The sequence below is a fragment of the Nicrophorus vespilloides genome, unplaced genomic scaffold (genome assembly GCF_001412225.1).
Source record: "Nicrophorus vespilloides isolate i.1.1-1 unplaced genomic scaffold, Nicve_v1.0, whole genome shotgun sequence".
NCBI classification, from domain to species: Eukaryota; Metazoa; Arthropoda; class Insecta; order Coleoptera; family Silphidae; genus Nicrophorus; species Nicrophorus vespilloides.
This window is the reverse complement of record NW_017100106.1, coordinates 124487-150749: the sequence shown is the minus strand read 5'-3', so window position 1 is coordinate 150749 and position 26263 is coordinate 124487. Positions and strand designations below refer to the sequence as shown.

The following is a 26263-nucleotide window of genomic DNA, read 5'->3' as shown; positions in this document are numbered from 1 at the left end:
TAAAATAAATAGAAATTATTTTATAACTTCCCGTCTTATTTACAATCAATTATTTATTTCATATTTAACGCAATAATTTGATCTAGTATTTACAAGGTAAGTAGTAATGGTCATCTATTCGCTCGTCTTCAGAATGCACTTCTTGTAATGCGTTCGCATATTGCTGCTCTGCGAAAAGGCGAGGCTGCAGTTCTGGCATGAATAAGGTTTGGATCCGGTGTGGAAGTTCATGTGAGTCTTCAGGTGGTGCTTCTTTGTGAAGCTTTTGGTGCACAGCGTGCAGGAATATGGTTTAACACCTGGAATATTGCAGAAATTGAATACCGTGTGGACAATGTATTAAATATGTGATCATTACCTGTGTGTAGTCGTGCATGAAGGCTCATGTTCGACCGATCCGCAAAGCTTTTTCCGCATTCCGCACAAACGTACGGCCTTTCTCCGGTGTGAACACGCTGGTGTTGCTTCAACAGCATCTTCCTAGAGAAGCTTTTACCACAATCCTGACATTCATGAGGTTTCACACCTAAAACAAAGTTAATTATCAATTCACATTGACGTTCAGTAATTATGTTAAAGAAACTACTACCAAATAATACTTAATACTAGATCTCCACAAAACTCTCAACTAGAATATATTATTACAATAACAATCTATTGTAATTAAAATACTTATAGAATAAAAAAATTAAGTATATTTGACACAAAACTATATAAAGAAGCAAATGAATTCAATTAAAAAAAAAACTTAATACTTAATTTATTATTTTTTATCATGAATTATTATTTTTTATTATATATTATTAATTTATTTGTACTTCTAGTACAAAAACGTTTTTTTTTACAAATCATTTTCAAAATCTTGTCAAACCCACTGTTTACTTTAATCAAATTAATTATTTAATTAAAATTATTCTTTGCAAACAAATTTAATGTGCATACAAAGAAAATAGAATTAAATATAAATTTATATAGAAATAATCTGCAACGCACGTTTCTTTCCGCATATACAGAATACGAATCAATATTCGGCATACAGCTTCAAGCAAACTACTAATGAATACCTTTTTAAATGCCTTCCAGCATCTATATTTGATCACAAAGAAACTCAATTCCGGACCTTTGATGCAATAACATTATTTTTTTTTACTAAAAACGTAAAGCATTGTTCATGTAAATCAATATTCATATCTAAATGCCCACACACAAAATCAATATGAAATTACGGTTTGTGCGTTATATACTTGACCTAAACAATTTTAATTAAAAAGTTCTTGCGAAAAGCGAAAAAAAACGAAATGTATAAAATGAGCTTACTTGTTTTATTTAGTAAATACACTTTATATTCGTCTATAGTACATTTTATTACTAATTTTAATCTAAAAATAAATTAATGCTTATAAGAATATTTCTGAATACTTAATCAATGTGCAACTTTTTGTTATAATTTATAGATCATGAATTTAATTATAACGTTTTTCATTTAATCATTGATATTATTAAAGACAAAGTAACTTAAAATAGTACTTATTTTTTAAACGATACTCAACATCATTGAAACATTTAGATGACAAACTAACTACATATTTTTATAAAAAAAATATCAAGAAGAATGTGTTAAACTATGAAGTTTCAACAATTATTTTGTGCTAATAGAATTGGTAAAATGTATAAGGTTACTTTAAAGTTCTAAAATGATCTTTAAATTGTAAATAATTATTTTTTATTAAATTCTCGGAATAAAATATATCATATAATATCATAACTCATCAAATAATGATATAAATATATTTTTGTATGGCAATTAAACGATATAAATATTTTAAAATTATATTGCTTATTGAGCAGTTCAATAAATAAAATTAGTATTTGGTTACATTATACTAAAATGTATATCATAATTGCATTAATATATGTTCTCAAAATGTCTATTGCAAAGTAATAATAGTTATGATTTGTGTGTAAATGCATTTACACTCTCTTTAAATATACATTAGTTGTTTGGAACACATAAAGAGCGAGAACTTATAGCCGTTTTGCAAGAAATTATTGTTAATACGTTTTGCTCGGAGGCAAGTGCACTACATAAATAAATGCAAGTTTTCGAATACATTCACGCACTTACTCAAGAACATCAAGGTATAAAAGAAAAACGACGTTCCATAGATCAACTGTAAAACTTGATTTTGTTCTGTCAAATTGCTTTTGCTTGTTCGATTGGAATTCTTTCCGCAACAAAATGCGAAACTCGTGCGTGAAATGAAAGGCGTCGATGACGGTCTGAAATTAATGTTTCTGCTAACAGTTTTCCTTCTTTTTGCTTAGTTTTCGTATTTTGTTATTTATTTGTGGATACAATTAATTACACGTGAGGAAAATTGTTTCTCTGAATATAGTATTCCATTTGCTGCAAACTGTTCGCAGTTCTTCATCTGCACTCCGGGAAGGGTTATATAGTGACGTATTTGCAGAGAAAGTTAGCGCATGGAAATAAATGCAAATGTTTGAAAGCCTTAGAGTAGCCAAACATTATTACAACAAACGTGTGATATGTTTTCCTTTTCTCTGAACCTCTCTCGTTCAGAGTGCTATAAAAAAATTTCAGTAAATTGCAAATCTCTGTTAATATTTACTTTTCACATCACGACATCTACTAACGGTAAATAAATGTATCAATTATATATGAATGTACATAATTTGAAGACACTTTGTAATCATTCATTATTTAGAATTGCTTCTCAACAACCTGTTTAATAATTGGCGAAAATTAAATGTTTTATTCATCAATTATATATTGGCTATATATAATAAATAATAATATATACTTTACGTGAATTTGAAAAGATATAATAAAATATTTTAATCAGTAATAGGAACGTTATATATCCGGGTTTCTTTAAACAATTTACTTTAACGAACAAGTTATTTATTTGCAGTTGTATCTTTTACTAGTTTTGTATTAAAGTATAAAAAAAAGTATAAATCCAGCAAATTTCAGGCGAAATTGTTATTATTGGCTTACATTTAAATGAATCGAATTTGATTACATAATTTGCAGCCGTCCCTCGTTTCTTCGTAATTGTTCGAAATTGGTCTCTTTTTATCCTTTTTCATGAGGTCTATAATGTTTCTCTAGATGTACGTGTCAGGATGTTGGAAGGTTCATTTAATGAATAAATAAAGAAGATTTCGCGTTAAACTGTTCACGCAACAGGAATTTCTAATAAGGAAACACTTACACACATCTATTTACTAATACTTTACAACTATCAGATGAGAGAATCTATAAAAATAGGTGAAAAACTAAAAATATCCTGTCTGCAATGCATATTTGCACTAAAAACAATTTATTAAAACAATTGTCTTCTTATATCAGCTGACAAATAAATGACTTGAATAAATATTATTCAGTAAACATATCTATAATAGTTACAAAACACTATGGAAGTATATAATAATACTTTTTATTTATAAAAACTTAGTCTTTTTAGATTTCTTACTAAAATATCTTATTTTACTATAACAATATATGATGGAAAAATATAATAATGTGCCATACCTCTATCAACAAATAGAATACGTTTCACCAAATTTATTCTTTAAGCGAAACTTTTTTTTCACTTTGGATTTTTTTTTTAACACATTGTTTAAATAAACATTTAGCTTACATAGCAATAAATTAATATTTTTAAATATGAGTCTAAAGTTCAATAAATAGTGCATTATAGTAGTATTGAATAGAATATGAAATGACTGTAAGTTACTTACCAGTGTGTATCCTAATGTGCATGTTGTAAGCAACCCTCTGATTGAATCTTTTTGGACAATGCTGACACGCGTACTCCTTTCTATCCCTGTGAATCTTCAGATGACTGCTCAAATAGCCCTTATCATTGAAAACCTTTCCACATTCGGGGCATCGAGTGGCGAATTCCTTTGTGCCATCGTGAATGGATCTATAAAAAGCAAGTTTCCCTACATTTTACCAAACCGAAATTATTCGCCTCGCCTTCAATTTGAAACAGTTTTACTCGAAATGTAATTGCACTAAATGATTTATTCTATCGATTTGTACGCCGTGACCGCAAGCTGCCCTCCTACATGTTCCAAAACTATGTCTATGATTTACATGGGCAGATCTCCCATGTTGGCATACAATTAAATGACCTCTTCACTTTATTACTATTTTCATTATTTTACCGTCCATAAAAATTATGTTTTTAATAGATCGCTCAGACAAACAACATTTAATGACTCGAGTAATGAGAATTCTCGGTCCGTAGCGAATCGCGAAATATGAATGTAATCATTTTTTTTAACAGTTGCGACTACAATTAATACGTGTTTATTCATTTGCGGACTTCTTTGAGAATTATGTACACTCTATGTGTTTCGTGCATAAATGTGTCTGCACAAGACACCACAGGTAATTTATCATAAACGATAATTCCCAGTGATAAGTATCGAGAACTGTCAACAGAACACTTGCTATTCATTTTCACTTCTTTTATTGCGTGTTTAAATTTGCATTAGGTCGGCAATTGCGTGCAAAAATGCAAACATTGAAGTTACATTTAATGTGCAATTGAAACGCAAGTAATTAATTTTATCGTTCTTAATCCAAATATTATATAATTTAATACATTTTTTTAATAATTTTTAAAATTCATTAAAATACAATAATTATAAAATTAATTTTCTAACAACATCGTTAGAGATTTAATTCCGACTTTGACGAATGATAATTTCATGACAGCACATGTTGTTTTCAATTTATAGTTTTAATGCAAGTTATAATTAGCTTTCCAAGTGGATCTTAAAATCCCCAGTCATCCTACCTGTGATATTTATAATTCCGTAATTGACTAAACGTTTTTCCGCAATCCTCGCATTTGTAAGGTTTCTGCTTCTTCACATTTTCCAGCTTCGGTTGATCTTCGATCTCGTTAATCTCAGCACTTTTCACCTCCAATTTAGGATTTTCCTCAGGATCATTTTTACTTGGTACATCTTCTACATTATTATTGTTAGCATCACTCTTTTGACATAAAGCTAATGCGGAATCAGGAGACTGTAAAAGAAGAAAACTTAATCGAATATGTTCATCCGGCTATAAAAAAGATATTCACGTATGCGAAGAGTTAATAGACACAGCTGTGTTTAATTTATCGGCACGAAATCTAAATGCAATTAAATGGTGGTCATTAAAGTGGCTGTTTGTTTGTTGGTACTGCTTTTCTACCAGATGCAGATTAATTCGAATTTATATGAACCTCGGTCACGGAATGGGAGTATTGATGCAAACGGCGTCAATTACTTACCGAGAAGTCGACGTTCGGTATCCTGGGATCCTCGAAGACCTGAGCTCCGTGCGTAATCCAAGGTGACGGGATCACTTTGTTGAAGGATCCACGCTTCGGGTTCCTCATTTCGCTAATGGGTATTAACTCGGGCATCGGCTTTCCGCACCTCGGACTTTCCTCTTTATAATCTAACCGTAGCTTGAAAAACCTGGCCACGCTAAGAAACTCGTGCAATTCTCCGTAGTAAATCGACACGTGCCCATTGTAAATGTAATCCAGGATTAGAGTCATCACGTTGGCAGAGATATCCGGTAATATAACCATGGTAGGTTGCGATGAGTCTTGTCTTAACAACTCCTGAAAATAATGGAGACGTCAGCTTGGATTTCGAATGCTACACGCACCACATGCTTACTTGAAATACAGGACTCGCTATCGAGAGGATCACTTTGTGAGCTATTAGCCTGTAGCCGCTGCAACTCAAGATTACATCACATGAGCTTTCCGTTGCGAATAATCTTAAAGAACCATCGCGAATTATATCTTCCATTGTACTAAAAGAGAAAAGAAAGATTTATATTACGATTACTATCCGTTTTGCATTTACATTATTTTACAACTCATTACATATTTACAATGAAATAATAGATTTGTTTACATTCGTAAAGGGAAAATATTTGCAAAAACTAATCATATTTATTTCTTCATTCAAAATTTAATGGCGATGGAAGAGTCTGCTCTACGAAACATAAAATAAGTAACAACCATTTTTAGTATTCCATTATTTTCAGTATATTTTAAATTAAGAGAAAACTTCATTATTTTTTATTTTAAGTAAGTCTTCAAAATTTGTCGAATCACGGAATAGAATAGAAGATTTCTTTGTTATAAAATAATAATTAAAAACTATCTATATTTTAAGCAGTTTATGTTTAAAATTCTTATTTCGTGTTATTAGTTGTATACATATTGTACGAGAGAGATATTTTATCTAATTTCAATTCAGGTATTTTTATTGAAAAAAATATACCAATATTCATAATAAAAGATAAAACTAAACAAAATATTTTTGAAAAAAGAGAAGAGACAAATAATCTGATATATTTGTAATTATATTTTTTTTCCAATAATAATTCATGTAATATTCCCAGAAATAATTATAGGCTTAATTTACGTTCATGTATTATTAATGTTACAGAAAAATAAAATACTAGTTATTCCTAATTATAATTAAATTACAAACCGTAACACTCTATGCTTGACTTTCGTAAGGATTGATAATTTAACTAATGGATTCATACAATCAGACCGTCATGTTATGTAGATTAAATACAGTAAATTGAATAATTCTACATAAATTGCAAATTTGAAATTAATTGCAATCATCTTCAAAGAAATGCAAATCATTGCGCTACGAGTTACGTATCAGTATAGCAATTATAACTCAAGTGAAGAACGGTATTTTTATTTTCCTTATATAATCATTTGGTGCAATTAAATACAGTTGCAAATAACGACATTTTTTATTTAAATATGACAATGTGTCTATCTTTGAAGCCAGAAACCGCTCCCATTTCTCGATGACAAATGCGAGATTTCATCTCCAATGATTAATGATCCCGATTAAGTCACCTAATTAATCTAAAATCCGAGACTGCCTGATCGTAATTTATGCCTCTCTCTCTCTGTCTCTCTTCAGATCAATTGAATCTGATTCCATATTCTCTAATTACATTCCGTTCTTTTCCTTACATCTTCTGAAAAAGAAAACGCTCTCCGCATCTGTGAATAACGATAAAGTTGTTATTCGAGTCTTAACAACGTGATTATTTTTCCATTCGACAATTCCGGCGATCAATAATTATAATGCAATTGCATCGTAATGCCACATTTATATTTACGTTTGCAATTTATAGGGGACAATGGGAAACTCAAACTCATTTGAAATCGATACACAATCGAATAGCTTTTCAACGGTTGCGAAAGTACAGTTTGTTCAATACACAGTGGTAAAATATTGAAGTCTAATATTTATTAGTATGGATTTTCATGTTGGGTGAAAAGACGGGACTAGTTTCACCTTATTGGTAATACTCACAAATCGTGTTCAATAGAAGTATAAATTAAATGATATAGACATGCGCTAATTACGTTTAACATGAACTGTTCCAATCTCGATTTTTTAATGTTATTCGATTAAGTCTTTCAAGACTAATTAAAGTTTATTACAATTGTAAGTATTATCATAAAACAGTATTATCATAATTAAAATCTTGTAATGTCAATACAGATTCAGTAAAGTTCGGTTTCAAAATTTTAAAACTAATAAATTTTAATTGAGCAAAATAAAATACTTTATACAACCAAGACTCTTTTTGTACCATTTATTTTTATACGGTCCTCGATTACCGGGCTAATTCAAACAGTCCTGGTTGTTGGCTCAACCGATTACCAGCATTATGCGAGGTATTGCTGTATTATTGTAATATAAAAAGACATTTTTCAAACCACGAACACAATCTAGATTTTTTTATTATTAATAATCTAATAACGACTTGATTGACCGCAGTCTTTCCGCCCCACTAATTTATATTTTACAATTAACAATGATTTAGCACTCCAATAGAATTAATAAGCACTTATAAGAGAAACGCATTGAATATTAACCTGGAAAGCCATATAAAGCAACTAATAAACGAATAATGTATAAAGTAATATTTTTTTAAATCATTTAGTCTTCAATTCATAAAATCAGATTTAAAAATAATAATCAGGTAATTATAGGTAATAACAAGTAAATCAAAATTTGATTTTATGCAAAGTTTTAAAACAATAAACAACATTAAATCATTGGTGTTATATACTATATTTTAATATTGAAGATCACACTACAATCTCTAATTATACTTTGTACAAAAAACAAACAAAAATAGCAATAGATATAATAAAACATAATAAAAATTACTTTCTCATTACAAATCGACTTGATAAAAGCTTAATAATTCTAACCATTGGATCTACATATAAGATTTCATTAACACCTGTATTTCTCACTATTATTTCTAATTATAGTAAATAGCCTTCGGACACTTAAAATTCTCAACCACAAGATAAATTACTGCATATCCTACATGTCCCATTTCAAAAGAGACTCTTTAAATGCAAATTCTATGCATGTCTATTAATATCTGTACTGTTAATTTAATTAAAATTTTTATCATTTATTAATTTGATGATGTTTTTCTTGGTAGATTAAGTCTTTGTAATGAGTATTTAAATGTATTTCTTGCAATTAATTAGATTTCTCCTATAATAATTATCGAAAATACAGAGTTAGCAAACGTAAAATAAAATCTGTCTGTATATTTCCAAAAACGATAATCCCATAAAAAAAACCATTTATGAAAAACTGAATTTAGATTGTGAATAATTTGCAATAAATGTAATCGTAAAAAAACTGGACTATTTGTGAAAGTTTATATAACTGCATTCTCAAAAAGTTGTTCGTCGAAATGGAAATAATTAATATTCAAAGCATGGGTATCAGTCATCTTAAAGAGGTAAATGAGTAATTAGGTGACAGATGGAATTAATTACGAATCTGCCATTTATTTATTTGCTGTCAAAGTGAAAATACATTAATCACGATACATCTAAAGGAAGTTGCAAAATCAAGGAATTTTAATCAAATACACGGATCATTTAACACTTAACATATCTAAAAAATAGAAACCGCTAATAACATTTAATTAAATTACATACTGAAACAGTTTACTTGCAAAATATTCAAAATGAAACTAATGTAAAAAATATATTTTTATGTAATAATACTTCATATGATTTATTTATATTAATATACAGTGGAACAGTGAGCATTTCGCTTAACGAGCAAAATTAATTGTAAGAAAAATGACTCGCTTAACGAGCGACGTTTCGCATAACGATGAGAGAGAAATAAATTATTTAATTCAATTCAAAGAAAATTGTAATTGTGCATAGAATAATATGGTTGAAGATACTGTAGCCAATGTTCTAGTTAATGTTAAATTATGAAAGCAAATAAATTAGTATTATAATTTGAATTAAAAAAAAACAAAAATATAATATAATTAATGAAAATGGAGTGGTTATTGAATAAAACATAAAGCATTGTATGAACTGAATGACATTAAATAATGTATGTAGAAAACGAGTCGTTTGTAAAAAATTCCGTGAAACCCGTTTCGACATTACTTAATAGGAACGTTTTAGACTCATTCAGAAATGTACTTGGTTAAGTGAGGTCAGTGTGAATATTAAAATAGTTTACCTGACGTATAAAATAAATGGCCGCTTTCTTAACGCAATAATTAACAGCAGATGAGGGAAAATAATGTGTCTTATTTACTCACTTATCTTCTGACGTGCACTAAAACTAAGAAATTCTAGTATTTTTATGCTTTTCGTAAGTTCAACGCACTGGCCGATCCGATCCGAGATGAGATGATTCTAAGCTTAATGTTAAATGGAAAGAAACGGTGTTTTATTTTTTTGGGTGGGATGTATTGTGTGATCCGTCTATGGATTTAGACAAGTTCAAGGTGATTCGCAGCTGCGAGAGTCCAAATATTGTTCATTACACAGAATCTCTCACCAATGACACGAAACGTACATTAGTAAGTTACATAAGCAGGAAGGGAAATTGCATGTTTGCAAATGCTTTTCCACGTTGCGTAATTGAAGTCTTGTTTGTATTATTCGTCAAATGAATGGTACTTGCTTTTATGTATTATATATATTTTTTAGGTTCCATTAATTTGTAATATTAAGGTATATTTCTGTACGTTCGAGATTTCGTTAGGATTCAATTAGCTTAGATACGCTAATCGAAATTTAATCGGTGAAAATTGATACATTCATTCCAGTTTTGGTCGCGTGTACAAAGCCATTTCCTCCTACGTTCGCTCGACAAATCATAGTTTCTCGGAGACATGATGTTAGAAAGAGGGCAGAGCTAAAAATTGTGCGAAATTATTGTTGCCTTCGCTGCAATAGGTGATTGCATAACGAGTCAATTATATTTAATGGAGTTTAACCCTTTCAGGCACACATTCTGCATCGGAGGGGAACGGACTTTTTTGCTCGTTCGCGTTGGGCGTTGGGATCACGCCTTACATTTAATAAATTGTGTTACGTGTATCGAGCTGCGAGAAAATTCTGTTGGGGAAAATTGCGTGGAATGTAATGAACAATAACGGTTTAAAATTCTGAATGCGAAACCTACTTTTCTACATTAGAGCTTTTCCCAAAATAAAACGAAAACAAACTAAAATTCCTCATAGCCATAAAAAAAAATGTTGTATTATTCCAACATACATTCATAAATTCAGTTTATTAAATAACTTATATACATTAAAAATACACAGAAAAGCTTGAAAAATTCCATTATGCTTTGATGTTTTTTTTATTTGAGAACTATTATTTTTAGATCTGTTTAATCTGTTTATGTGACTGTTATAATAAATATTATTATTAGAAACAACATATTATTAAGTATAAAGACAATTCTTACATTTTTTTTAAGATTAATTACTAACTTATCTGAATATGACGTGTTTTACTTCACCTAATATTTAGAATATATCTTTATATCATTTCGCATCAAAGCAAATGCTCAAATATAATTAATAGATTGATTAATAGAAATAATTTGTAAAAAATATCTTAATTATTATTTTTAATTGATAATAAACAATGTATGTGCAATTAATAAGTTAGAAATAATTAAAACCACAAAAACCTCCTCATTGATTGGTACTTTAAGATTTAAAGGAATACTTCTATTATGAAGTAAAAGTTATTTTTGGATACATAAAAATGGCTTGGTTTCTAATAACTATTCGCATAGGCTGACGATGCAAAATCTATAAGAATTGTCAGACATAATGTTAGAATGATTTAGTCTCATGAGATGACAACCAAACCCAAAGTAGTTTCTGTCTGCTTATCATTGAGATTGATCTTCGAATGTTTAGGTTAGATATAATGATTGACAGTATAGGAAAATAACAGACAAATATTTTAGAGTCTTGATAAAAACGTTAGCGATTGGTGAATGATGTGCATTTTGTTGGATCATCAAAATATACAAAGACACCGCAATCTAACATTTCTTCGACAAATATCAAATTCCTTCTGAATAATTAAAATGCTTTCTATATCAAAAATTGAAGAGATATCAATGATGTGTTTAAATAACTAAGTAAATAACTCACATTAATTTCCATGTAATATAAATTTTTACAAACAAATATAAATTTGTAAATGTGATAAAAGCACGAAAAAAAGAATTATTCTTCTATTTTACACTATTTTACACTATTACAATACATATAAAATAATGTATTTAGTACATAAATTAACTATAAAACTTTCTCAAAACAACTTTGTTACACTTAATTCATTACACCAATTAATATAAATACCAATTTCTCGTTATATGTAATCATAGCTTATTAGATTTAATATTAACATAAAATTAACACTAATATCATATATACATTGAAAATAATAAAAAGAAAGTAATCATCATACAATCGATTATATGAGTTTCTAAGATTAACAAATATAAACAAGTTAAAGTAATTGCGCAAAATCTGCAAAATAATGATTTTAAGCGTTTACAAAATAATTAGTACTACTTTCTATTTAGGTTAATATGGTATTTATATATTTGTTGATTATCGAATAATTGTTTCTTTTTATTTTACATATATATATATGTATGTTTATATGTATAATTATAAAATTATGGTTATATATATTAAAAATTTTACATACAGAATATGAAAAATATTTATAAATATTATAGAAATAATTACAAACAGTTATTAACCATAAGACTATATTTTTATATACTACATATTAAATATGTCATTAATATTTTTAATTAAGAAAATAAAACTTAATAGATGCTATATTCATTCCTTTAGAAATTTAATTAATTATTAAGTTTCAATTCAATATGATTATTTCAATAAATTCAATTATTAAATAGTATAGTTAGTGTTTAGTTCTATTTCAAGTAATATTTACAATTATGTATTCTTTACATAAGTTTACAAGTTTTCTATCTATAATTTATAATCATAATTTAAATAAATATATATAATGGAAAGATCTAGGTCGATTATTAAGATTATTTATTTCATGCTTTTAAATCCCGACGTTTGAAATGCCGACTGTGCCGAAATCCCGACTATATTAAAATTCCGACAGCCATAAATTATTCCTGAGCGTATTGACTTTTAAATTGTTATTAATAATAAATAATAACAATTAATAATCTAATTGTATTTGAGATTATTTCATAATGTTAAGGTTTATTATGAAATAATTTATTGTTATTAATAATAAAAGTGTAGCACGAGGTGACTACGCTCCGAAATAATTTTAAAATGTTATTGTAAAAATTTTCGACGTAGTCGGGATTATGGTTGTCGAGATTCTGATACAGTCGGTATTATGGTTGTCGAGATTTTGATATAGTCGAGATTTCGAACGTCGGGATTTCGATACAGTCGGGATTTCGAACGTCGGGATTTTGATAGACGGTCTCGGTTGTCGGGCTTGCGATATAGACCCGTTTTCTTTATATTAGTTTATACAAAATGTGATTTTATTATTATATTTGTATAAGTTAATATTATAGAGCATTTGTAATTTATAATGCATTCTAACTACATTCATTTTGTCATTTCCGTTGTCTGAAGACATGTATTTAGGTTAATGATGAGCAACGTGAAGCCCACGGGCCTCATACAAACCTATAATCATCATTAAATTATATGAAGATAAACAGAGTAACTGATATTTTAAAATCATTTAATATGAAATAAATATTTGCATAAATGCTAATGATACAGTGTGTGACAGAAAAAAGAAAAGGTATAAGGTTTCCACCGTTTGGACGATATAATTTACCAAAAGTTAAAAAAAAATATATCTCTATTTATGAAATAAGAAGTGATACCTCGTATCATTTATTTTCAATCCCCTTTGAGATGTAGGACTTATTTCTGTCGCACACTGTATATTAATTAATCAAGTAGATAATAATCATGATCAAATTATTTTTAATTATAATTAATTAAGGCTGAGTTTCATATAGATATAGTTAAATTGATATATTCAATAAAATATTATTATGAAACTAAAATTGAAATGTGTTTGTAACATTTATTTATACAAAATATATCATTTATTATGAAAGTCGTAAATTGAATATTTTAGGTTTTTTATTATATGATGATGCTTACTACAAAACTAGTGTTTTTAATGGGTTGAAAGTTCTTAAAGTAAAAGATAATTCTATTTTTCACAAATCTAAAAGTATTTCCGTTATTTTCAATTAGGACATACTCTATAAATTATAATAAACCTAATCTCCGTTTCCTCTACTATAATATTAATTCCTTCCTATCTAATAATTTCTTATTCAAAATCATAACTGATTATCATACCCGTGTCCCAAGTTTTAACTTATTTCAGAAATAATATTGATTTTTTGAAATATTTTTTGTTTTGTTTATATTATGTATACTACTTCTGTTTTTCTAATTGTAGAAAGTTCGTTTTCATTTTTTAGTGTATTTTCATATTTTTAGCTATATTTATATGTACTCTATATTATAACTACATAGGCGGAAAGATTACATTCGATAGCTAAAGTGCTATCGAATGTAATCTTTTTTTTATAGGCCAATAAAAAAATATAACAAAACATTAATAATGATAAATATTAAAAAGTTTTTACAATTATTCTATAGAATCTATATTGTTGTTGACAGAATTCTACATTCAACAAGTTAAATTAAGAGTGTTAAACAACATAACTAATTTTGACATGAATACACTGTTACATCATGAAGACAGATAAAAGGTAACAAAAATTATACACTTTCCGAATATTCTATTGCTTTCAGATAAACTTTTAGCCACTCCCTTTGTGTTTGCTAAGTGCTTTATGCGAACGTAGATTAAAAATTCTGTAGCTTGGAGATATCGTCGTGCTTTCGCTACGTGTAAAACACGAAATTTCCACTTGTTTTGTGTTGTTCGCTCTGCGCGCAAGAAACAAAAGGAAAATGCCTGTTGTTTATACACATAGACATACATGCACTTACATTTTTTGAAGTAGGTTAATGTTATACGGAGTTGTGATCTGAATAGAAAAGGTACGTGTTATAGCAAATGTCTCCTTAAGTTATGGACGCAACGGAATCAGAATGCTGTTCGCTGCACGAATGCGCAAACCTGCAATGCAAATCATCTTGAATGAATCCTTTCCGGTGGGGATTTTTTTCTTTTTAATTAGAAGCCACGAAGAATTGAATACTTTCAGCTGGTTAGGTTATGTGGAATTCCGGGATCGCAGTAATTTGTGCAGGTCGTATCTCCTCTCCAAGTTCCCATTCAAGAGTACAACTCGTTTGCTTGTTACTGCTTTGATATCTACAAAGATAAAAGCTGAAAGAGATACGATCGTGTCGCATTCGCTTTAACTGATTCAAATATGATATTCTACTATGCAGCCTATTTTTAGTTTAATGTTATTAATAGAAAAAGATTTTGCTATTATTTTTCATATATTTATCTTTATATAATTACATAATCGTATGTATTTGTAATTAATCTATGTGAATATTCAACACATAATTTAGAAATTCAATCTGAAACAATTCTTTTAATTACAATCTTGCAAAAATAATATGTAAAATTAATTTTGTTACAATACTAAACTCTGTTTACTCAAAAAAAAAACAATTTTTCACAATTATTTTTACTTTTTTTTTCTATTATAACTGTAATTTTATTCTTTCCACGCAATGTGTGGTTGATACATTCAAGAAAATCACAAAGATTATTTTAACAACATACAGTTTCTACAATACGTTTAGTTCTGAATAATACATATGGGGAATTTTCTTACTAAAATCAACATATTATTTTAATTGATTGAAACTTCTACAAATTTCACATATTACAATATGGAGAAAACAACAAATATAGTAGTTGGGGATATTTGTGTACACTTTGTCCACTTAACTAATTATTTAGGAAAGTTAATTTGAAACCCAAACTCAAAAAACTGAAATGGTGTCATGTAATATTGTAATGTTTCCTTAATTAACTTACATAATCAGTGTTAATAAATTCCAGGAGACGAAATTATTTGAAAAAAATCTAGAATTTAATTATCTAATATTTGTATTTCAAGACAACCAAAATAATCAACTACCAAAAATCTTTTTAAAATGAATTTTAGAAAATTAATGAAGATATTTATATACCAATACTCTATTATATTAGGAATATTAATACTTTAGTCCTGATTTAGCCCAGAGTAAGTACAAAATTGCTGAATTTAAAATAATTCTAAACAATTAAATTAGTTTTATTATTATATTTTAAACCCTATTTCTTTTACAACTTCCGTATTATATTTTGTTATTCATCATATATTCCAATGGCTAGTTTACCTGTTTGTCTGTTTGGGAATGTTGTATTGTTTTATCTTGATATCGATTATATTAAACTGCGGTTACTTATTTAAGCTAAACTGTATGGGCAATCAATATTCTTGTTAAAAATATGATTACATAAATACTACAAGGAAAATAATAGAACCACAACTTATCATTAATTAATGTTTATAATGTTAATTCAATTAACATATATTTCTAATAGAAATGTTATCTCATTATACAAATATTTTTATTGCTATATGACAAACGAGTTCTTCAAACTATGTCGAAGGTGACTCGCTATTTTTTTATTTGTTGTAGAAGATTTCTTATCTGTAAAATTATTATTAAAATAATTGAAATTTGTTTAATTAATGATTAAAAAGTATTAATGCATCTGTAAAGATAATTTTGTTTTCATTATAACTCCAAAACATTCCCATGTACCAATCATATTTTTTTTAGAACATGTTATTTGTACAATAGTTATATGCACAATAAAGTATATTTAATATCATCATTAATTATTGAAGTATAATTAGTTAGTACACATACAAATAACCAAATAGCAATCTCATTGAGTATGTGAATTATTCTCAACATTTCAACATTCAAGCAGAAATTGCATTGTGTTTCTGAAGATTCGAATAAACTTGATTTAAATCGCGACCGCCTGAGGTTTATTGATTTTGACTGAGTTATTTTACTCCTGTTTCTGCTTGCTCTTGCATTACTTTCGTATGATATATTTATAGTCTGTTTGAATTACATTAGCTGTTTGTACTTCGTGCAATAAATATCATTGTCTCTTCATTTAATTTCTGCTACAATAAATTGAAATCTAGCAGCAGAAAAAAGGAACAAAAGAAATGTGCATCTCAGGTGAAAGAGATAGGGACAAACGCGTTATGTAACTATCGGACGTTATGCACAGATGAATCGAACATTCACTCGCTTTATTTATTGCCCATGAAACGAATTCATTTTCCTACGATAAATGCATTTGGGGTGACGTGCACCGCACAATATCGTAGTAATAAATCAACCATTAAAGCGAAACAGTGTTTGGTGATGTTTAGGTGAACACCTGTGCATTTATCAGTTGCCTTTTGCGTTGGTTTCTTACTAAATAAAATATATTCTTATTTCAAACCTAATAACGTTTAACTATTTTAAATGACATTTCAGAAGCAAATAAATATACTTCTGGTAAATTCAAACTGAAATAATGATAATTATCAAGTCGTATCTATCAATCAGCAAATAATAGTCACACCTCAATTAACGAATAGGATATGTTCCATAAAATTACTTCATTAAGTTATTCTTTTTTCATAGGTAAAAGTACTGTGTCTTAGGTAAAAGTATTGTGACCGAAAAGAGGATATGTTATTTTTTTATAAAAAATGAAAAGCTTTCTTACAAACACAGAAATGTATCATCAAATGTGAATTAACATTATAAATTATGAATGTAAAGTTCATTGTTTGTGCTTTTTTTCTGTTTTATCGTATAAGTATACGTAGCTAAATCATCAGAGTAATTTTCACTAAAAAATATTTTTAATGGAACATTTCTTTGTTAACATTTTTTTCGACAGGAACTTCTTTATTTTCTTTGTATTTGTTCCTAGCAAACATTCCACTGAAAACCCACCATCTTCTACATTCAATGGAAACCTACTGATTGAACCATCAGAATAACTTCATTTCTAGTTTCTTGTATATTATTTTCTTCTTTTAGTAGTCACATTTTGAGCCAAACTTTATTTAAACATACCTTAATGACTTTTTTTTTAAATAAGCTATTCCGTTTATCATTCGTACTGAAGAAATAATGTTCTTTTACTGCAATTACGTTTAACTTCTTAAAATAATTTGCGAAGAGCAATTAAAACTTCTTCTGTAAAGTTTGCTGCGTGAAGCAAACTGAAATAATAATAGTTATTGAGTTGTAACAGCCACGGAAATTTTCAGATAATACAACTCCTATTCTCACTTATATAGTTTATATAACTATAATTAACTAACAGTATCTATCATAATAAATAAGTTTATAGTATAATTTGTAAAAACTAGTTTAATTATTAATACTTTATATGTATACGTATACATGTAATATTAATAATGAAATATTATATAAAAACTACCATAATATTATAATAACCATTCCATTTTTAATTCCTATTTGCTATAAGTTCTTACTAAAAAATAATATTCGAGCAGCAATTAAATTAACTTCTCTGAAGTTTGCCGAGAGATGCAAACTGAAGTAATAACACTTATCGTGCCATGAGTGCCATGAAAATAATCTGCAAATACTATTCGGTCTTCATTATTTTTATTAAAAAGTGTAAGGCAAAAAAAATTATATCCACATAATGATTATTTAAAAGCATATAAACTATTTGTTTTTGATATATTTTTATAATATAATCTTATTACAACAAATTATCAAGAACACCTTAATTTACATATATTGATATTTTTACTTTTATACTTTAAAAGAATAATAGATATTACATTAATACTAGTATCTGTCAATGCATGCCAATAACAACCAAAGTTAAATATTTTAAAATTAGATGCAAGTTAGCGTCAAAAGAAAATATGCGTAAATTATTAATGATAGAAGACGTAACCTGATTTATATGTAGTAAAAATGCGAAAATATCAATATTTCTAGCAGCGGTTCATGAGTTTATGTAATTTTATATTATATATACTTTATACAAAATTGTAAATTTTATATTTAATAAAATCATAATCATTACATAATATATTAAAATATATCTGTTAATTAATTATTTTTTCTTTTTATAATATTAAGAAACAAATTTCTTTATTTATATAAAAGCATACTCGCAATAGCGTAGGATGAATTAAGGTTCATTATTCAATTAATTCAATACCCTTTTCGGTAAGATAATCTACTTTCAATCAATTATTCCATTCCTAAAGAAAAAGTTACTAGAGATATTTGAAATTACTCTTATTATGTCGTTAGCACCGACGTGATGTTATTCAATACTGAAACTGGTTCGCGTTTTGATAATGTATCTTCAACGATCTTCCTTATGATAATAATTCATGATGTCTTTTTTACCCCAAGAAATTGTCGTACGTTCCACTTGGATTATTACGCAATTAATCTTGTTTCTTTTGTATCGAAGTTTGGCCTTTCATTGCACAATTGACCTGGAACTAATTTCATAAGTTTTATATCGATAGCGTCGATATCAATGCGTAACTATGATATATAATATATAAATTTAATGAGCAGTTAATCTGAATTTCGATAAAAAATGCACATGTAGCTATTTAATTAGGATATAAACTTAACTTTAATGTCATGTAAAATTATGCCAGCTCAACTGGTAACTACTAAAAATAATGTATATATTATAAATATTTACATCCTTATGGGTTTTAACAATTTCCAGTTGTACTAAAAATTCAACAACTATATTATTTTATATATATTTAGTATTTACTACAGTCATTAAAATCTTTTAAATATGTTTTATTATTTAAAATTACTAAAACCGTTAATATTATATTTTTTGTAGTTATTATTTGTACTCGCAATTTCGCTATATTTTATAGTGCTAAAGATTTATTATTACCATTTTCCATGTATACAAATTATGCCTACCTTTCATAATATTAATAATTCAAAGTGATTAAGCAATAATAAATAAAATGCATATATTAATAATTTTAAATTTATGTGACTACATTTTTTATTACTTCAAAAACTAGCAATAAATCCTAGATAATAAATGTAATTTTATTATTATTTAATTTGAAGTACAAAATGTCATTATCATAGAAATGTAGGAAAAATGCACTAAAATTATTTTACACGTTGTAGCAAATTTCTAAGTGCTACAATATTAGGAAGTTGTGCTAGAATCACCATTGCTCGTATACGGCATTTTCCCTTTTTCTTTTTCTTTATTATTCGCGGATCGAGTTTCACTGTTTTTATTCTATTTACATTGGTTACATTTTTATAAGACCTATCAGCTTGTTAATTTAGAGATATTTTATAACAATATTTTGTGTATTATTCACTGTCAAAAATAAAATTAAACATTTTCATTCACAACAATAATAATAGTAAAATAAAATATTAATTGTTACAAATTGTTACCATAGTTCTTCCTGCCCTATTTAGTTTTATTTTTTTCTATTACGTTATTTTATTAAGTTTGTATTATGGTTGTTGCAACAAATGTTATTATTATTATTACAATTTTAGCTTACCTATGGTATTTACAAATAGATGAAAACCACTGATTTAAAATCAAAATTAATTATTTTGAATTCTGTTATAACTACTTATAATAGTTTATTTTAATAAATAATTAAATTAAACTGAAAGATGTGTAGGTATCACATAACATAACAGACTAAGAAAATTTTTAAAATTCCTAATTTGATTAATATATCCAAATTCTTTTTTTCTAATAAATTTATTTTATTTTTCAGTTCTACATATGTGTATAACGACGGATCACTCATATTTAATTTTATTTATAAATATATTTAAAGAGTTGTGCAGAAAGACCTATGATCAATAGCCCTTTGAAGCAGTTGACTTTTTGTTATATGATATTTATATTATTGTATTGACATTTATAATTTGTAATTTTACTGTTTCAAAAAATATTATTATTACATTAAAAAAAAACAATCACAAATATAAAAATAATTAAAAAGTAAACGTAAAGTTACAAATCAATATGTCTTGACAAAACAGATTTATATATATCAAACAAATATATAAATAATTACTTTATTTATTTACTAAATAGAATGTCTGGCAAAGCTATGAGATTATTGTATGTTAACCCACCAAATTTAATCCAACATAATATAAAAGATTTTTAATAGATTTTATTAGAAATCGATCACGTCATGATTTGATTTCACAATTAGGAACAAAAACTTGTAAAATCTGTTTATGTGTTTTTTTGGAAAAGACTTATTTTGATTAAAATAATATGCATATTGTGAAAAACTAAATACTTTAATAGTATAAGGATATTTGATTAGCTTAAATATAAAAAAAACAAAGACTGTATGGTGTAGATAATTATATTGTTGTTAAATTTGATGAAGAAAGTAATTTATATTTGTTTGCTTGTATAAAGATGAAATGGCAGTAAATTAACTATGAAATTATTGTTCTTACCTGTCGCAAATTTTGAGCTGCGTTTTTGCTGTCTCTGTGTTATTATTGTTCTTGCGTGGTTTATTGTGTGTGTGCAAAGCAAGAGAACTGAACAACAGTTTGTGTATGTGTTTGTTGTGCTTCCGTAGACCGGAAATGCCACTTAATGTGCAGCTAAGTACGGCTTAAACGTCTTCCTCCTCGACGGAGGAGAGTCGCGATCGGACTGTCGCGTTCACCTCTTGCCTCATATCGCAAGAAAACACGTGCATTACGTGCACCGGCCACAAACGTACTTTAGAAGATACATTAAGATAAGCCTCTTGTCTTTGTTAGAACGGTACCAACGCGTACAGACGGAACAAAAAAGAGAGAACGAAGAAGTAAACGAGACGAAAACGAACAAAACTCTATTGTGTTCCTCTCCATTCTTCTTCATACGCGAATGTAAATGCTTACATATTTATAAACGCATTATGGCGTGTTTACTAGAACAATCATGTAATGCATTTTAAAAGTATAATAACTAGAAGCACTGTTCTTCTGGACTGTATTACGAAATTGCAACAAAAAAAGGAACGGAACCTTTGCGAAAAATGACTGCATTACTTTCACTTACATTTATTTTTAATAATTGCGTTTCCCTGTATTGCAAATTTATTTTAGGAAAATTAAAAAAAATATATGAGATTTCTAGATTTAGAATTTTCAATAAATATGGCATAACAATTTGACAATTTGATGATGTTATATTATCATATTATTTGTTAATAATTACTATAAATATTATTATTTTCTTTCAAAAAATATATTCCTATAGTTTTTATCCAAATTTGAAAAATATAATTATTATTCTTACTTTTTTGCGGTTTCTTATACGATATATTTTATAGAAAAATAAAACCTCAATAGATTTTTTAACAATTAATTTACTTAATTTTGTCTTTGGTTTGTAATTCTTTTTCGTAAGCAATTTCTATAATATAATTGTAAACTCGCAAAGCAAACAACATTAGAACGCATGATAGATTGTCAGGAAATCTCTAATATTTTTTTAAAGAAATATTTCCTTGCACTTTTTTGAAACAACATTCAATAACTATACATTCATCAGATCAATTTTATAAAACGAGCACAGAAATATGACTTTAGTTTACAATTAATGAATTAACATTTAATCGCAAATTATTTGCAAATATCGATAAAATGAAATACAACGATTATAATTTGATTAATAATTGAATTTTCTATAATTTATTTTTAATTATTAATTGAGATATTAAAATTTTATAAAAAAAAATCATATAATTATTTAAAAATATTTAATAAATAAACTGTAAAAATATGTTTTTATAAAAATCAATACAAATTATAATTGCCTATTTGTTATAGGAAAATAAATATTCAATTAATCAAATTATAGGTACATAACTATGTGAATTCTATTTATGAAAGTATTATTAAATAAATATTAGATATAATAAAATAAAATACTAAATTATCATTCATTTTTTTACTTAATCATATGAATGAATGAAACTTTTCAAACGTATACTAATGTAATGAATTAACCAATAAATAAATTGTAATATAACTGGATGAACAAAGAAATAAGTTAAATACAATCTCAGTAGATGACAAGAAGAGAATGTCCTAACTATAAATTAAATGTAGCTAAAGTCCTGAGGTGAAATGAATATTAGTAAACACATAAATTGCAAAACCATTTAACTTATTGTAGGTGAACCGATTCCTACATTCCTTTCAGTATTTCTTCAAATTAAAAATATTTTTATTTTTCATTCACGTGTAAATGGTTTTTAAAAAGACAAACAAGACAGACAGATTAATTGCTATTGATTATCCTGAAGTCATATAACATTGAATTTGAACTTACATCTCCAATTAGTCAATGTAGTGAATTGTGTAAATAGTGATTAGCACTTATGTCTCTTGTCATAGTGTAAATGCAGAATTATACGTTTTAAATTAGATAATGTTTATAGTATTATTAACATTTAGTAATGAAAATAGTAATCAATTATTATGATAATAGCAACTTATTATATTATGTAATACTGAATACTTTATACAAAGATCTTAAATTCATACAAACATACTAGATATGCAATAAGTAAATGTCTAACCAAACTATGCTTATAAAGCGATAATTTACAATTAAAATATATTGAAATAGTTATTAGTAAACACATATATTGAAAAAATGTATGTATGTATTATAAAGTGACTTGATTCGAATTTACGCAGGAAATATTTATAATAACTGTTATTTCCTGCTACATTGCTTTCAATCTTCCTTTCTATAATTGTGTGAATGGTCTAGGATGAATTCGTTTGCGTTATAATAAGCAGATGTCATCCTCAGCTTTATACTGTTATACTTTTGTGTTCGTTAGTGTAAATGTTGTTTTGTGTGGGCGCTAAATCACCGCCTTTGGCTATGCCAGGTTCAGTAGACATCACTTGTCGAATGTTGTACATCATCCACATCAATTAAACTCGAAACTCGGAATTCGAACCGAGTTTGAACTTAGAACCAATAATTATTGATTATTTTATTACCTTATTGACGTATCATCAATCAATTTGTAATATCAACATGGAAACAGTAGGTTTTAAATTTTGAGTTTCAGCAGTTACTTAAACTAAATGCAATAGCGGTAGCTAGGAACAACTGGAGCCAAAAATAACTTCTCTTTTTTTAATTATTAATGATTTAGTTGTCAAAAGTAAATTCTAACAACTAAATCAAGAGTTATTGGGCTAACAAATATAGATGAGACGCAACATATAAGGCCCTTATGAGAACTAATGAATAATTTTAAGATATGTAGGAAAACTGGCAAAATCTATTAAATAGGCGTAATTATAAATTATAAAAAATAACCATTTAATTACGTATTTTTGACACAAAATAAAACACATTCACTTATATAGGATTTATTTATTTGGTCAAAGTTTCAATTTCACAACCATCGTATATTTAACTATTTGCACAATTTGGTTTTATATGTAAATAGTAGTTGGTACTTCTGACATACATTTTTGTCTCTTGTCACTCTTAGTGACAATCAAATGTAAATTTATTGGTGAAATTCAATAGTGTTCATGCTAATTGAAGAGATGGGAGTGTTAAGACATTTAAAATTAAAATTAGATACATTTTATGAAGAACCGGTACGATAGGATATGTCGTACTGATTAAGACTTTAACACTCTTGTAAAATGTCCAGTTTGTTCATTAAGTAGCGAAGGTCGTAATTGTATAGTATTTATTGTATTTGTATCATCTATTATCTAAATATAAATAAGATCAAACATACGAAATAATTATCACAATATAAATATGAAATGTCACGTTCAGATGTCATATACATTTTAAGCCACTTTCCATCAAACATTTACCGATTACAAATGTGTAAGCATGTGAAGAGATTAGTAACTTTAAATGCATCAACAATTTATAAGGAATTAATATCTCCAATTATGTTTTCTTGGAAATGAAAGTCTTGTGTATTCCACCTAAACTGCAGTGGCAATTAAGCCTTTTATATTTACACATCATTATCGTCTAGTCAAAAAAAAAGAATAAGTATATAATACCTGTTCAACCTTTTCAATTATTATTTCTTGAATAGTGTTAAGTACATCCGGGTGCATATATGGAAAATCTATGTAATTAATAAAATATTTATTTACAAATTTTTATTGGACTAAAAGTCTTTCTGCCATAAATTAAATATTTTTTCAATATAATAAAATTATAATTGTTATTATTTATTTTTTAAATAGTTATTTCAATAGATTTTTTTATATTAATATTATTTATAGTTAGATATGCAATCTAATTTGTGATACATTAAAAAAATAATGATGCCTTTAATATAAATATAGAATAATTAGTATTTGATAAGGAAACAATTAATCAGGATAAGTTATTGTTGTAAAGGAGGTTAATGATTAGGAAATATAAGATCAGATTATCCAGTACTACCTACATATAACTGCGTAGATGTATTTGGGACAGTTGTCGTAAGTATAAAGCAGAACCAGGAAGACCGCATAATTATATCAAGATTTCTTTGTAGATGTAAAGACTGGATAGAAATATGATACAAACAACTAGCAAATTTTATAATAATAAAAAGAAATACCTAATATAATTAAAGTATGCTTTATTTCTATACACGATATAATACAGTTATCTTCCATACATATTTAGTCAATTTTATCTAACGAAAACTGCCTATTATATAGGTAATTTAAAATTATTTATAATAATATATAAAGCGGAAAGATTTCTATTCTAATTGTTAATATGTGAACGGTATTTCAGAATCAGTACCAAGAAATTATTTACTTGTTTTATAATAATTTTAAAAAAAATAATTTTACTATAATTATTGAATAAAGGTAACTTATTTTTGATTAATGCTCAAAGCAGGATTATAATTATTAGATAGAGCACGATTTATAATTTAAAGTAAATAAAAAAAAAAGAATCTAGTTTACATTATTATAGAATAGATTTGTTTTCTTGCTTAAGATACCTGACGAATTCCTTAAATATTTGCTATTTAATTTTTATATTTTATATTTTTTATATTTTTTACAATTCCCTGTTCAATATTATTAAATTATTCTTCATTTAATGGATCAATAATTTCGTTCTTGAATACTGGATTTTCACATAAAAGAGAATATCATATGTATGTGTGCATTTTGAGAACATGCCAGAACCAAAATCTCTCACGTTTATTCTCTTCCTTATTATTTTTATTATTTCAGTTCTCTTCTCTAAAAGCTTTGCGTAATTGTTTGAAATTTTAATTACAAAGTCCTCTATTTGGGTATGGTCTTGACATTCCTCTCATCATCATCATCATCACCATCTTTGTCCTGAAATGAAATTAATTAAAAACCGTGTGTCCCGTCCGCGAGATTTTATTATTACACTCACAATTAAAACAGATTTATTGCGTTTCGCTGGACGGGAAAAGAAGAATAAGGAGGAACTGAAGAAAGTACGTGTGAAATTGTTATTAAAATATTTTAAGCGTTTCAGTGGAACGATACCAACGAATCTCTGCTCTTTAATTATTCCCACTTCGTTTTTCTTAAGCCTCCACGAGATCTGTAGCCGGAGATAGCGGGGTTAAACTAACACATTCATTAATTCTGTGCGGAGGGACAAAGAATGAGACCTTTATTACCCACGGAATGGATGTAATTTTTAGGTAATTATAGAGAAACCGG

At 27.1% G+C, this 26263-nt stretch overlaps 1 protein-coding gene across 1 annotated transcript; it reads right to left on the bottom strand.

Annotated features, from left to right (window-relative positions):
- Positions 1-38: 38 nt before the first annotated feature.
- Positions 39-21308, bottom strand: LOC108568267 (zinc finger protein 32-like). Its single transcript, XM_017929243.1, has 7 exons — positions 21008-21308; positions 5719-5857; positions 5322-5660; positions 4839-5071; positions 3769-3956; positions 359-526; positions 39-299 (listed from the first exon to the last, which is right to left on the bottom strand). The coding sequence occupies exons 2-7, from the start codon at positions 5851-5853 to the stop codon at positions 115-117; spliced, it is 1248 nt and encodes a 415-aa protein (XP_017784732.1). The 5' UTR covers positions 5854-5857; positions 21008-21308; the 3' UTR covers positions 39-114.
- Between the last annotated feature and the right edge of the window lie 4955 nt (positions 21309-26263).